The sequence below is a fragment of the Saccostrea cucullata genome, unplaced genomic scaffold (genome assembly GCF_032062105.1).
Source record: "Saccostrea cucullata isolate Sc308-1 unplaced genomic scaffold, CSIRO_AGI_Scuc_v1 ctg3368, whole genome shotgun sequence".
Taxonomy (NCBI): Eukaryota; Metazoa; Mollusca; class Bivalvia; order Ostreida; family Ostreidae; genus Saccostrea; species Saccostrea cuccullata.
Genome location: NW_026933061.1, coordinates 34,932 through 51,084, shown reverse-complemented (window position 1 = coordinate 51,084; position 16,153 = coordinate 34,932). Strand labels below are relative to the sequence as shown.

Below are 16,153 nucleotides of genomic sequence, written 5' to 3'. Positions count from 1 at the left end.
TCGGCTGTATCGAAGAATCCGACTTTCGCCTCAAAATCTTCGACCATTGACCGTTTTCGGAAATGTAACTGGGGTTTTACTCTACAAATGATTTTGATACAGTAAGTTACTTTTTATAAGTATGATTTAAAAGATAAACGTATTGATAGAAAATGTAAACGTATTGATAGCGATGTAAGAAAGATATAACGTTTGATTGACGTAAAACAAACAAAATAAAACTGACTTACCTTGATGGTCAGAGTTGAAATTTAGAAGAGCATTTGAATAATAAGATTCCGCTTTATGGAGTCTAGTTTGCGGGCGCAGGTGCGTTCACTGAAAGCATTTTGACAAAACTTTATATTGGAATACATAATTATATGAGTACATGTACATGTACAAGGGCTGTATAAACTATATTTTGTACCAGCATGTATGAAACCCTCTGAACTGATTTTTTATGTACCTATGCAAACACAATGAGTGTTTATCCTGTTAAATAAGCATTAACTTGTGTTAATATTACATGTATGAATGCCTCCAAAAATCCCTACGTGTAAACCTCGCAATAAGGACAGATGATGCAAACAATTTTTTCTTTGGAGGAGACTTAAAATTATGTCACACGTTTAAAAAAAATGGACAATTCTCATAACTTTTCTCTTCAGAGCTGGAAAATGAAATAGACTTATATAAGTAATATTTCAATGAAATTACAAATATGGACAAAACAATCCCAGTAAAGTTTTACAGATGAAAACAAATTTCAGAATGTTACCTTGTTGCTAAAGGTGTTATATAAACTTTAGAAACATATACCAAGCCAGGTGAATTTTACGAGGAGAAACAAAATGAAAAAAAAAATCACCAATATCACATCGGTTGATTTTTACCATTTTGCTTTTCCTATCAAAATTAACCCGGCTTGATATATTTTTATAAAGTTTTTAAAGATTATATTACAATTTCTTTTACCAAGGTAACCAATTCTGAAATTTGTTTGCTAATGTAAACGTATACTGAGTGTGCTTTTGATTTTCATTGAAGTATTATCATTTAATTTCATTTTTCAATTCTAAGAAGAAAAAGAGTTGTACGCTTTTATAAACCTATAATATGATATAAAGTCTCCTCCAGAAAAAATGTGTTTGTATCTTATGTACTTTGTTTGTATCATATGTACTTAAGCTTTTTAAAAATGTATGCATGCGAATGTATATATATATATATATATATATATATATATATATATATATATATATATATATATATATATATATATATATATATATATATATATATATATATATATATATATATATATATGCATGTACATGTATACATGTGTAATGCATAACTGATCTTGTCGTCATTTGTGAAACAAAAATAAATCTGGACCCCAAATTCCTAATTTACATCTGAGCATGTGTACAATTCAGTTTTATCGAATTATAATTGAATCGACTCTTGTGAAACATTCTCCTGAGTACAATTTTCTTTACATAGTATTTTTCTACTTCTTAAGGTCTTAGCCCATCAGAGATATAGGAATTATTCAATCATATAATAATATTGTTCATGATTTATTTTTCTTAATTATTAATATTTAAGATAACAGACAATAAAAAATATTCTAATTGAATCTATTTTGGGATTCGTTTGATATTCTTTGTCTCTTTGTAGAGGAATTTAAAATACAATTTATATTGCTTGACAAAAATGGAAACACTGTATTTGGATTCAACGAAGGAAATCGGTACAGCAGATTGGTCTATGGTCACAGTGATATAATTTTGGATATTGCGATCAGTGGAGATTCAAGTTGGTTTTATTTTGCAACATATGACTCAATAGTGCAGTATTCAATGGACAATAGCAACGGTTCTACCCTGATAGACATAAAAGGTAATAATAATTTTAAAAAATGCCCATGGACTACATCGCTCACCTGAGCACATGGGCTGGTGAAAAAACACAAATCAGTTCAGTATGGAAACGTTCACTTGTTGGAGCGGGGGGGGGGATAAAATTTTCTATTACACGAGAATATCATTATATCAATAAGCATAAGATTATAACCTTGCCATGCTTGAGAAGAAGATTTTGAAAGATTTTTTTAACGTTTTACTTGATCTCCTGTTGTGACCTCACCCTATCCTTAGGGTTATGATATGAACAACCTTTAATCTTCACTACCTGAGGATGTTTCCACATGAGTTTCATCTATCCATGCCCAATGGTTCTAGATAAAAAGATTTTCAAAGATTTTTCCTATATACTCCTATGTAAAACTTTGATCTGCTATTGTGGCACCGCCCTACCCACGGAGGGTCATTATATGAACAAACTTAAATTTACACTACCACAGGCTGCTAGTAAATCAGTATCATTTTTCCTGGCATAATGATTCTGTAGAATAAGATTTTTTTTTTAAATGTATATATATTTCTATGTTTAACGTACGTCAACCATTGTTGCCCTGCCCTACGCACGGGGGTCATGATTTGAAAAAAAAAAACTTGAATCTACACTACCCGGGGATGCTTTCACATGAGTTTCATCTTACCTGGTCTAAGGGTTCTGAAGAAGAAGATTTTTTAAGATTTTTCCAATATATCCCCATGTAAAACTTTGATCAGCCAATGCGGCCCCGTCCTACCCTCGGGGGTTATGATTAGAACAAACTTGAATGTGTACTACCCGAGGATGCTGCCACAAAAGTTTCATTTTTCCTGGCCTACTATATCTGGAAGAGAGGATTTTAAAAGAATTTTCCTATATGTTACCATGTAAAACGTTCATCAGCCAATGTGGTCCCACCCGACCCCCTTGGGTATGATTTGAAAAAAAAAAACTTAAATAAAGCCTACCCCAAGATGCTTCTACATGACTTTTATCTTTCCTAGCCCAATGGTTCTGGAGAAAAAGATTCTTAAGAGATGTCAATGACTTTTCAGTAATTCATATTATCTCCCTTTGGTAAAAGGCTTGGCCCCTAATTTAAACAAACTTTAAACCCCTTTACCCAAGAATACTTTCTAGCAAGTTTGGTTCTTGAGAAGAAAAAAAATGAGAAAATGTGTATGACAACAACAATGTTGCCAACGTTGACAACGACGAGAGAAAACAAAAAAAAATTTGATCAGAAGCTCACGTGAGCTAATACTGTAATAATACAACTGTAATAATAATAATAATAATAATAATAATTATTATTATTATTATTATTATTATTATTATTATTATTATTAGATTTAAAAGAATTGTAAGAGATCTTCTTTATATGAACCTAATACATTTTTAATTTTTCTAATAATAAACGTTCATTAATGACGCATTAATTTGTTTTAAGAATAACCATTAAATCAGCATTACCAAAATTTTGTTGACCGTGATAAAAGTTTTAATTTGGTGAAGGAATAAAAGAGTTTTTTAAATGATTAATTACTAAATTAATTTCAAAGTAAAGTGCATTCAAGTGTCGTCGACAAAAAAATTTTACCGTTAAAAAAATACATATTTCAACTTATATTTTCATTATTATAGTTGAAATTATAATTAAAACAATGTGTTGTTGGTTATATATCGTTTTGATCTATATGACAGTGAAAATAAAATACAAGAGAAATGAAAGATAATTCAAAGCCTACGATCTCATTTAAATTTCCTAGATGAAAGGCTTTTTGAGATGTGCTGTCAAATAATTACTGTATACAGGGAAATTTTTGCCCCCGTTTAATTTTCGCCCCTTTCGCCCTTGTCTGGCGTGGGCGAATTTAAAACGGGGCGAATTCAAAGTAAACTGTATAATATCTTAAACAAAAATCTTTTTGGGCGAATAAAAAAAGGGGCAAATTTGTTTTCAGATGTGAAAGGGCGAAAATAACACGGGGCGAAAATAACCCAGTATACAGTATTAGCATATACATGTACCTGCACTAGCATATTTTTCTAAGTAAAATGAAAATATATGTATTATTTTAAAGTTTTCATTAAGTTCTATTTGTCGGATTAAATAATATAATTTATAATTTTAAGGGATACAAGCACAGTTTTTCTGTTTTGACATCCAAACAAACTCGGTGATAATTATTGGCGAGACTTCTCAGGGTTATTTATTGCACCTTCAGCGCATTGATGCAAACCGAAACATAACAAAAGTACATCTCCCATATGTGGAACATCCAACAGAAATAACGTGCGTAGCAGAGAAAAGGTATTTGTTATTATGATCAATATATATATTTGACGTCAAGACACAGATATTAATTAATAACAGAATGTACTACAGAGACCAAATATTTAATTTTGTGATGGAGAATTAATGTATGAATCCATATTTCACTCAAAGAATAAAGAATTGTAGATACATGTAGTACATGTTAAAAAGAAATCGTTAAAGCTATTTCAATTCGAATTCACACATGTCGGTTTGTTAGACAAAAACATTTTCAAGGATTTAAATTTACTCATGATTATACGAGGGCTGTTCAACAAATAATGTCCTGAACTGCTTGACATACAATACAGCTATCATATTACATTAAACTTTACTTTTTCTAATAGTTGAATCTTTAATGAATTTATAACAGTTTAAGTGACCGCTTTTCATCACATAGTTTCATTGTGAGAGGCTGAGAAACAAGGGCTTTTCGAGACACTGCATTATAAATGAATTGTAAAGAATCGGTAAACTCGAGTGAAAATAAAAGCTTCATCAAAGCTCCTGTAAAACTTGTTAAAAATCCAAAAGAAATATTTACTGAAATATGTGACATTTATAGCAACTAATACCTGTTTTAGAGACAACTAAGCAGGTGGATTTAAGTGATAAAAAATTATATAATGGGCATCAAAAATGGGTACCGTCCTTGCCAACAAAAATTATAACAACTTATGTACTGTTTGCCAAATTTCAACAAATAATACTTGATGATGTAGGATTGACATTAAGACACATAGAAAATTTGATAGACATCACATCGGGGGTAGTTTACACTTTTTTAAAGAAACGTTTGACGGTAAAAAAGCTTAGTACTCAAAGGTCACCCTATATTTTGAAAAATGAGTTAAAACGACAGCGTGTACGAATGTCTTTCCATTTTAGAAAAAATATCAATGATTGGAGTTATCCACGTTGTTTTGATATTCAAACCGATAATGGAACTTGAATCTATTGCTTAAAATCCTCAAAACAAAATTTACGATAAGATGTACTTGACAAAACAGCGAAGGTCTGGTGAGAGCAAAGAATTGCAAGAGCACAGAGAGGTATTTTTATGCAATTTTCTTAAATATTAGTGGTATTGTTGTTCAAATTCGTATTCGAGGAGATAGTTTAATTTCTAGAGGAGTCTAGAAAGCAAATTGTTTGCAAAAAAAATCGAAAGATTTACTAGAGGAATGACCCAGAATCAGGAATCCGCTACATTAAATTTCTCCATGACAGCGTCCAAACCCACATGCCCTGAAGAGTAAAAGGGTTTTCAGGATTAACAGATATTTTTTCACATTAACAACATTCACCAGATCTTAGACCTTTCTATTTCCAAACTTGAAAAAAAAAACACCTTTAATAAGGAAGAAACAAGTCCAGGAAATCATTGAATCTGCCATTTTCCAGTATACTAAGGGTCATACCCAAAATTGAGTTCTACCAACAATCAAAAATTGGATTAAAAAAATGGTACGGACATGTGTTTTAATTAAGAGAGATTAATAAGTAAAATAATGAAGATTAAATCATTAAAAAGCGTCTTTTGCTTCTTTCCGAGCACCGAGGACATTATTTATTGAACAGCCCTCGTATATACTACGGGCTTTTGAAAAGAGTAAAGTTGCTTTTAAACATGATTTAGCCAGAGCTGTACTTTAACTGTTTTACACACACTTTTTGTTGAATTTTTTTTTACAAAATTTCAGATTTATTTTATGTCATTTTTGTTTAAATACACGTATAAACTATATATTAGTTAATGTTGACCCATAATATGACGCATTAAGAATAATTGAGAAAAAAAATTTTTGTTCTACTCATTTAAATAATAATTAAAAAAACACAAATTTTTAATAATAATTTAACCTACAGAAAGATAAAGGTATTTGACATCCTCCTAGGAGAAGTTACGCTTGGTATCCCATACCACTCTGCGACCAGCGCAGAAACCAGATTTTCGATAACCTGAAAGTAATTTACAATCATGGAAGATAAAATGTTTTGACTATAAAAAAATTAATTCACAATTGGAAACTCTCAGATCGGAATAGACCATAACAGAAAAATTTTGTGGTCTTAATGCAAGGTCATTTGGACAATCTGACTATTGTCTTTCTAATGGTGAAAAATTGGAAGTTATTACCTCATTCAAGATTGCTGTCCTTCTAAAAAGAAAAATGATCTAGACTTAAGGCCAGAACTGCCTTTTTCAACTCAAACGGAAAACCAACTCATTTTTTGTGAGGAGCAACGAATTCAGACAAGACAACATATGGGGATATGGGGCTTATAATTAAAATGTGTTTATTTACATCAATGAATCTCGAAATATATTGACAGAGTTGCTGTAATATCACATGGGAATGAGCTTGTCATATTTGAAATAGAAAATTTAACGTGGACAACACTCCAAACACCCTATCAAGAGGCACATTTACGTCTTGCAGTTCATCAAACAGGTATTTCATTATTTAAATTTAAAACGAATAGATTAATTTTTTTAATGGAAAGTGTTTTAAATATTCTTTTCGACATTAACAGATAACGACATCTTCTGTGCAGAAACAAAACAAAATGAAATATTCCGATTAAGCTATGATGGAAAGTATTTTACGAAGGTGTATGAAGGGAATGAGGGAGAAATAACAGATTTTGATGTAGATCATACATTTGTTTACGTTCTGACAAAGAATCCGAGGTATTTCTTTACTTAAAACGAACATTCTGTTTTGAAAATCAATATAGATATACAATAAACAGAATATGATAAATTTATATTTATTATTAATAATTGACATGTATTTGCATTGTAGACAAATTTTAATGATAAACAAATCTGATGGAAGTATCTTTTCAAGATTGAATTTATCCCAAATGATTGGACATATTTCAAAAGTCATTTTCATTCCTGTTAAAACAGAATGAAACACTCAAAAAAACACAGGTTTCTCTCTCTCTCTCTCTCTCTCTCTCTCTCTCACTCTCTCTCTCTCTCTCTGTAATTTTTGTAACTAATTAATATATTATGTGTTGGAAATTAAAGAAAATATAATCACTTCTTATAGTAAAACTTGAAAACAACAAAATCACATTGTAATTCACAATAACTTTGTATTTTTATAGGAGATGGAAAAAATGACCCAGGCATATCCATATGGGTACAAATAGTTGTCCCCATTGTGCTAAGTTTTGTAGTAATTTTTGCCCTAGTTATTGTCATTTTACGAAGAAAAGGAAGGACAGATAGGTAATTTAAAAAAGTATTATTTACTAGTATTCCACAGTCCATGCATGTTTTTTTATTGATTGACTTTGGTTTAAAATGGTTAATTTCTTTTTTCGGCTATTAAAAAAGGTGCATCTATGTTTTGTCATTTATAAAGCAAGCTTTTTTAAAAACATTTTTAAATAGACCTCTTGAATCTAAAACGCCTGTTTTGTTTAAGACATTTGTAAGAAAACCAACACTTATCGTGATAGAAATATTGTTAATTATTTGTTCCTTTTTCAAAATTCTACATAATGTTGTGATGATGTAATGTTTAGTATCTTTAGGATCTCTCTCCATGTAAATAAAGCATTTTCATATATCACGTGGAACATAATATATATCAATATTCTTTGATGTCCCCATAAATTTCAATCGGCCATGTTGACTGTAATTTTAGAATCTCATTTTTGCCTCTGAATTATTGAATCTATCTAAAAATACTACAGCGTTAAAGATAAATTTTTCTTCATATAAAATCAAATCTTAAATATCAGTTCCTCGGCAATTTTTGTAAAAAGCATAGTTTTCAGATACGCTGTTATTTTCATCTTCTTGGCCAGGGGATTATTTTTAAACAGTTTTGCGCTCAGTGTAGAGATCATGCTTACTTTAAAAGTGAATTTCTTTGCGAAAACAAAAGAGAAATACAATTTTTTCTTTGTTTAGGAACTCTTCCATAGAAACTTTGAACTGTGAAAAAAAATAAAATCAAATGCCTACACATGTACATGTATTATGCTATACTGTATGTTGCACTACTTAATGCACGACCCTCGTATTACAAATGGAAAAATATGTTAAAGAACATAATAATCAATGTTTCTCATGTTAACATCGCATTCCATGCATATGGGTGTATTCTTTAATCTGCTGTATAATAATGAATTCAAAAAATGTTATAGTTTCAAGAACGGATTACGCAATCTTATTCATAATTTATTTCGATTTTCCCATTTCATTTTGATAACGTTTACAATTGAAAAGCAGAGAAACCTGTTTTTTTATTATTGTCGAAAATTAATTTGAGGAACATGTTTAAGCCCTTTGTATTTTTAAATAACTGATTAATCTAGCATTTGTATCCATTATTGGATTCCGAAAACTAAGTTTTGTTTCTTTTACGAACATTATCGATTTTTTATGTCATTACCCACTACTCATTGGCTGCATCATTGGACTTGATTGTTTATGTGCGGGATTTAAGGGATAGTCCGCTGCATTTCATTTCCGGAAATACACAAAGCATTTCCGACATTTTTTGTTTCATTTTCGACATTTTCTTGTTTTCATTTCCGATTAATTCTGTTTTCATTTCCGGATTTCACCTTTGCGGCAATTTAATGTTGAAAACAAGTTAATCTATTTAAAAAAAGATAGGTGAGCTTGCACCGTAGCAATTTTCAAACACAGAAAGGAGGATCCGTAATCAAGTAACTTATTTTGCTGAATTCTTTAATTTTTATCGAGGCTGGAGAGTAATAAAGTTATTATTGTTTTATAAAGTATATTTAATAGACACATAGTTAAAGAAACGAGAGGGTGTTGTGTTGTCCTATTGGAGTTTTGGCGCAACGGAAATTTATTACCTTTACAGGAGAGGGGGAGACTCTATATAATATGGAGATGATGCCGATTGAGGCATTGTATGAGCTGAATTAAGAACAGAATTTCTTGGCAATGTAGCAAAGAAAGTACAGGGGAGTAAAAAGTGATATAGAAAATAACTTAAGGTGTATTTTGTATAAAGAAATCAAGAAGGATCTGAAGTAGCTTGGTCCTCTGGGTCATCTTTGTTCAGAAATGTAAGGTTAAAAGCCATACACATCAGAATGGTTTTTTTTATATAAATAATGGATTAATTCCTTATTTTTGTGTAAATTCTTGTTTCTAGAATTTGTAAGATTGACTGAATTGACCTATCAGAAAAAAAGAGTCTATCTAAAAACCCGGAAAATGTGAAGTATTACTAAAATGTAGTGTAATCTTTAAAGTGTAAGCTACAAAATAAATAAACATAGTTATTTAATGCTACAAGACGATACAGCTAAATTGTTATCGTACGGTCTATCTATAGTAGTTTTCGCAGTTTTCCCAGAATGCACGACTGTGAAGCCGAGCATGCATATTCGAGGAATTTGGACTAACGTAGTTGCTAGCGCTCGAGAGCGATAGCAATAAATCTACACATATATGTAGCACTAAGTCTACGTTAAAGAGTTCGTTTAGCATATAAAACATTTAATGTGCAATAAATTGAATGTCAGTGACAACACCTAGCTTATGTTTAAGTCAGAAATTGTATTCCAATGATTTATCCCTTTACATTTTTTTCATAGATGAATTCTTTAAGGACTTTAGCAACGCTTTTGGCTTTCGTATAGAATTTTTCAAGATTTTTTGAGCAGGTTTAAGGTACCAAATATGTTCGATTCAGGCCCTTTTACCCATCAAGCCAGCCTTCCTTTATAGATTTTGTCAAATCAATATTTTTGCAATTTTCAATGTGTCTCCTATGTAAAATGGTGATAAAATGGGCCTATATTATTGCTAACCATACGTTTTCTCCAAAACCAATTTTTTTCAAAAGGTTTATACATAAATTACATTGTTGAAACCTTATTTCCGTTGACATGCATATACATGTACTTAGGCTGAAAATGCAAACATTGAAACAAAACACAGCGATATCAGCACTGTTTCTTTAATTTTGAGTTACTTCCCTTAACATCTAATCAATATTCATTATGATCAAGAGACGGTTATTTGTTTCCATTCTATAATTTACTTTATAAGAAACGAACTGTCATAAATCATGTTTGCAAGGATTTATTAATAACTTTTAACAATGCCTCCTTCACATTACCTATAGAATCGTTCTCATCCGGTCTACCTAGTTTCACCACTTTCGGTACATGTATAATTACATCACATCTTTGCACGTCCCAGCATTCATGTACCCATTCTAAATGACGACCTGTTGACAGTCTGCCCCCTCAGCACAATGTAAACAAACCCATCGCTACTTTTTAGCTCACCTGAGCTGAAAGCTCAAGTGAGCTTTTCTGATCACACTTTGTCCGGCGTCCGTCTGTCTGTAAACTTTTCACATTTTCGACTTCTTCTCAAGAACCGCTGGGCCAATTTCAACCAAACTTGCCACAAAGTATCCTTGGGTGAAGGGGATTCAAGTTTGTTCAAATGAAGGGCCACGCCCTCATTCAAGGGGAGATAATTGGGAATTAATGAAAATTTGGTAGCATATTTTAAAAATCTTCTTCTCAAGAACCACTGTGCCAGGAAAATTGAAACTTATGGGGAAACATCCTCAGGTAGTGTAGATTCAAGTTTGTTCAAATCATTACCCCTGGGGGTAGGGCAGGGTTAAAATGGCCGACCTAAGTTTTACATAGAAATATATAGGAAAATTCTTTAAAAATCTTCTTCTCAAGAATGACAAAACCATAATTCATCATATTCATATGGAAACATGCTTAGGTAGTGTAGATTTAAGTTTGTTTAAATCATGACCCCGGGGATAGGGCGGGGCCAAAATGGCAGACCAAAGTTTTACATAGAAATATATAGGAAAATTCTTTAAAAATTTTCTTCTCAAGAATGACAAAGCCATAATTCATCATATTTATATGGAAGCATGCTCAGATAGTGTAGATTCAAGGTTGTTCAAATCATGACCCCCGGGGGTAGGGCGGGGCCAAAATGGCCGACCAAAGTTTTACATAGAAATAGATAGGAAAACTCTTTAAAAATCTTCTTCCCAAGAATGACAAAGCCATAATTATCATATTTATATGGAAGCATGCTCAGGTAGTGTAGATTCAAGTTTGTTCAAATCATGACCCCCGGGGATAGGGCGGGGCCACAATGGCCGACCAAAGTTTTAAATAGAAATATATAGGAACATTCTTCAAAAATCTTCTTCCCAAGAATGACCAAGCCATAATTCATCATATTTATATGGAAACATGCTCAGGTAGTGAAAATTCAAGTTTGTTCAAATCATGACCCCCGGGGGTAGGGCGGGGCCAAAATGGCCGACCAAAGTTTTACATAGAAATATATAGGAGATTCTTCAAAAATCTTCTCCCCAGGAATGACCAAGCCATAATTTATCATATTTATATGGAAGCATGCTCAGGTAGTGTAGATTCAAGTTTGTTCAAATCATGCCCCCCAGGCGTAGGGCGGGGCCAAAATGGCCGACCAAAGTTTTTCATAGAAATATATAGGAAAATTCTTCAAAAATCTTCTTCCCAAGAATGACAAAGCCATAATTATCATATTTATATGGAAGCATTTTTAGGTAGTGTAGATTGAAATTTGTTCAAATCATGACCCCCATGGGTAGGGCGGGGCCAAAATGGCCGACCAAAGTTTTTTAAGATATATACATGTATAAGAAAATTCTTTAAAAATCATTTTCTAATAAATAGCAAATCCATGATTGGTCATTGGACTATTTTTGGATTTAAACTTTACAATAAAATTTTCTACTTTTTCCTACCCTTAGTGCTCAGGTGAGCGATGTGGCACATGGGCCTCTTGTCTTTTATTATTGTAGAGTTAAATACGAGGGTTGTCCCGTAAAATCGTGGACTAGTTGTCTAGTGTAAAAAATAAACATTACTGCGTTCTGAAATTTTGACTATTATTTAATACATAATTTTATAATATACACAGTAAATTTCAGATAAATATACGCATAAATAAACAAATTATGTGATTTTATGCAATGTATTGTATCATCTTACGGCGCAAGGATTATACCGTGATATAGTGTTTAAAACAGCGTCACGTTTTATCTTTTCTAAAAATGAAGTTGGATGAGTCCGACTTAAATTTAGGAATTTCATTGATACACATTCTTTAGTCTCCATAAACAGCCGAAGAACCATTTGGCACCCTCATGCGATCTTCTGAAGATTTGTTAGTAGGTTACGGGCAATATTCTCACCATCATTCAACTAATAGAAAATCTCATATCGGTGGACTACTGTGACAGCGTTTTTTGCTATTACATTAGGAGTTTGTCCGTATGTTTTGTACTCCGCAGGGACTCGATCAATAAAAAAATCGCTAAGAAAACTCCTAGTTCATTTGTATACTTAAAATATGGTGATATTTTTATAATCTTTTTTCTTCTATTGTCATTTCAAGTCTCTAAAAGTGTCATTACAATATCGAATTAAAACGGAACTACTCTCCGGTGTCCGTAACGTCATAAAACGTCGCCATTTTTCCTGTGTTGTGTTTACCACTTTCCCATTTCGAATGCTCGAGAAACTGCCAAAAATTAACCAAATGCCTTAAAAGTTTTACATAAACTACAAAATTGATTGTGGAATTGAATAAGGATAATTTTAATCCAAATCTTATGTATTTAAAACTTTTATTTTGAATTCAAACTTGTGTATTCTTTAATAAAACCTTGGTTTTGTTTACCGTGCGCCGTAGGACAATACCCCGTGCACATTCAAGCATAATAAAATCTTTATTTTTCCCTATATTTTATAAAAAAAAAAAATTAACATGCACTTAGATATAATAAAAAAACAATTACTGAAAATTTCAGCTAAGTGCGCCCATAACTTTTGGAGAAAAACACTTTGTCCACGATTTTACGGGACAACCCTCGTATATACGATTAAAAAAACACGTGCTTGTGTTTACCTCTCAGCCTGTAACATATGCTTTATTTGTTTTCAGCGCCTAGAGAATTCCAAACGGGAGATCACTCTCAATGACTTTTTTTTTCATAAGTGAAAAAACCTTTGTATAAACCTTTCATTCTCCGTAAACCCTTCGTTGCCAATGACCTTTAATTTCTTTCTAAAGGTACTATCGGAAAAATTCAAAATAATGTCGGAAATAAAACTTAAAAAAATGTCGGAAATGAAAAGTTGAATTTTACCAAAAATTCCAGAAATGAAATGCAGCCGGATGGTCTGTCGTGGCGGCGGATCAAACAGATTATGTAGTAATAGTTTGCCATTCCTACTTACGACGTTTGGAAGTTTATACAGCTCAACAGAACATTCTAAACTTGTGATTGGACACTGGTCAGGACAATGTCGTTTATTCAATACAGTAAGTGACGAAAAAATAAGTTTTACAAACAAGAAGGGTAGGGGAATCAGCAAACATCAAACATTTTGCAAATATAAATATATGTATACATTTTATAAGGTATGAACACATACTTTCTGATATCCTCCATGGAAAATAGGTCACAAAGAATACTTTAGTCCTGACTAGATGCGACGTAAAAACTTTTTAAAAAAATATATATATGACTTACAAAGAGCAATTAATGGCGACAAATATGGCCTTACAATAGACAAAGGATGTTTAAAAAAAATAGTGACATTAACAAAATCTTGAAAAAGAAATAAATTGGAAAAAATTTGTTGTGCATTATGGTCAGACTTCAATATCCAAGGGATGTCTCAGATAGCATGCCTATGTTGGACCAACATTGGCGAGAGGTTGTATGGTTGGCGTTGGGGGATCAACGCTGGGCCAACGTTGGACCAATGTTACAATGCTAACCATCTCGACCATGACATAATTCTTCTGTTGACCCAACGTTGGTCCAACATTAGCCACTTCCATTCACTTTACTTTCCAAGGAAGGAAGAATGTTGATGTTTGCCCAACGTTGGCCCAATATTTGTTATATACCCTTAAAAAGTGTCTTTTAAAGTTGGTAGTAGTATGTTGGCCAAACGTTGCCCCGATGTTTGTAATACACGCATAAAAAATGAGTCTTATCAAGTTGGTAGTAGTGTGGTGGCCCAACATTGGCCTAATGTTTGCAATACACTCTTAAAGAAAATGTCTTATCGAGTTGGTAGTAGTATGTTGGCCTTACATTGGCCCAATGTTTGTAATACACCCTTAAAGAAAGTGTCTTATCAAGCTAGTAATGGTATGTTGGCCCAACGTTGGCCAATTGTTTGTAATACACTCTCAAAAAAGTTCTTTTCAAGTTGTTAGTAGTATGTTGGCCCAACGTTGGCCCGATGTTAACACGAATGTTCTCTTGTTTAGGTGGCCCAATTATAATACTGCCAACTAAATGATGGTGTCAATTTTAGCTGCTGAGCTTTACTTTGAGACAACATTGGTTCTGATATAAGTATTAATTTAGATGCACATTCTGAAATAATTAAGAGGACATTCTTTGTCAATGCTTTTAACTGGATGACTGTTTTTGTTGAGATCTGATATTTTCAACATTTCAACTTTGAACAAAAGTGATCAAAGCACCAAAGAAGGTTTTATTATATTTTTGAATGGTTTCCATGCATGCTTATTTATTTGAAATTAATCCTATGAATTATGAATTTTTACATGAGCGTTGTATTCATGAGAATTTAGACAAGACCTAATAAGTTCTCAGGAGCAGGATGTGAATGAAGCCAAAATATACATAAACCAAATGACACAGGTTTATAATGAAATTGAAACAAAAGTTAGGCGTTCGCTAAAGCTTGAAAGTGGCGCGGCGATTTAAACAACAAACTGTGGAGTGAGCTGTCAAATTCAATTGCTCACAGGTGGTGAAAGACTGAAAATGCAGGGCAAGTAAGAAGAAGTTGAATTCAAATTTGTGGATTATACACTTGCTAAAGCTGCATTTAGAAGCAATGTAAGTATATTTAATCTTATTTTTTCAGGTCTACTGTTGAAATTGATTTGGAATTCATTTTTTTCATGTTTTTGCACACAAACACTGTAAGTTAATGTAAATGCAAATAGTTTTATGATTTATGTGTATACATTTTGCAAATATATGTATTTCAAACTTTACTTACAATAACTTCTAGAGCTAATTAAAATGAAATGAAAAACAAGTTAAATAACATATTGTAAGTTGTTTCTATCTTATTCTTTACTGTCTTTTACAGACTCGATTGTAACAAGGCAATTAAGGTTTATAGATCAACATGCACTAATAGTATAATACATCATTCATTAAAAGACTTCATTTGAAGTTTATTATTTATTCATTAGTTGGACCAGTAATTGTATTGTTTCTAAAATCAAATTATTTTGTATTTTCATCAGAGACTGCAAAACAAATGTTGAGGCGGTAAATAACAATGAAATCAAAGAACAACATAAACATAATGAAGTTTATGAAGTACGAGTCCGTATGACAAAGATCAAGATGAAGAAAACGGGAGGCGACGAAGGGACGAAAAAAAGAGCGGGAATACAACAAAAGGACAGTGATAGAGGAAGTGAGCCCTGATTTAGAACTTTGAATTGATAATTTTTCATACTTTACCTCAATTGTCTATTTTATCATTTTATAGATTGTGATTGGTGTATATAAAATATTTTCACAGTGAAACATTAAAACATTAGTAATGTTTTCATTGAACATGTCCATGTATGCATTATAAATGCAGGTTGAATTGTGTATTATTTTTTTTAAAGTCATGAAATGGGTTTATGTAAAGAATCACTTAATCAATTGCAAATGTTTCTATGTAATAATAATTTTGGCCCAACAATTTACCATCTGACATTGTAACAAAGAGTCAACATTGGGCCTAGTTCTTAAGGTTGGCTGTTAGTTGGCATAAACTAAAAATTACATTGACCCAGCAATATGCCATCTGACATTTCAATCAGAACGTATATGTTCATATCTTGTA

General features: G+C 32.0%; 1 protein-coding gene across 1 annotated transcript; it reads left to right on the top strand.

The window, feature by feature from the left end:
- Window positions 1-1,665: 1,665 nt before the first annotated feature.
- On the top strand, window positions 1,666-15,744 carry LOC134237134 (uncharacterized; the record flags this gene model as incomplete). The annotated part of the gene is made up of 5 exons (XM_062719229.1): window positions 1,666-1,887; window positions 4,021-4,198; window positions 6,539-6,657; window positions 6,740-6,896; window positions 15,558-15,744. Coding segments are annotated over 5 exons (863 nt in total), but the record flags the coding sequence as incomplete, so codon positions are not given.
- Window positions 15,745-16,153: the final 409 nt, after the last annotated feature.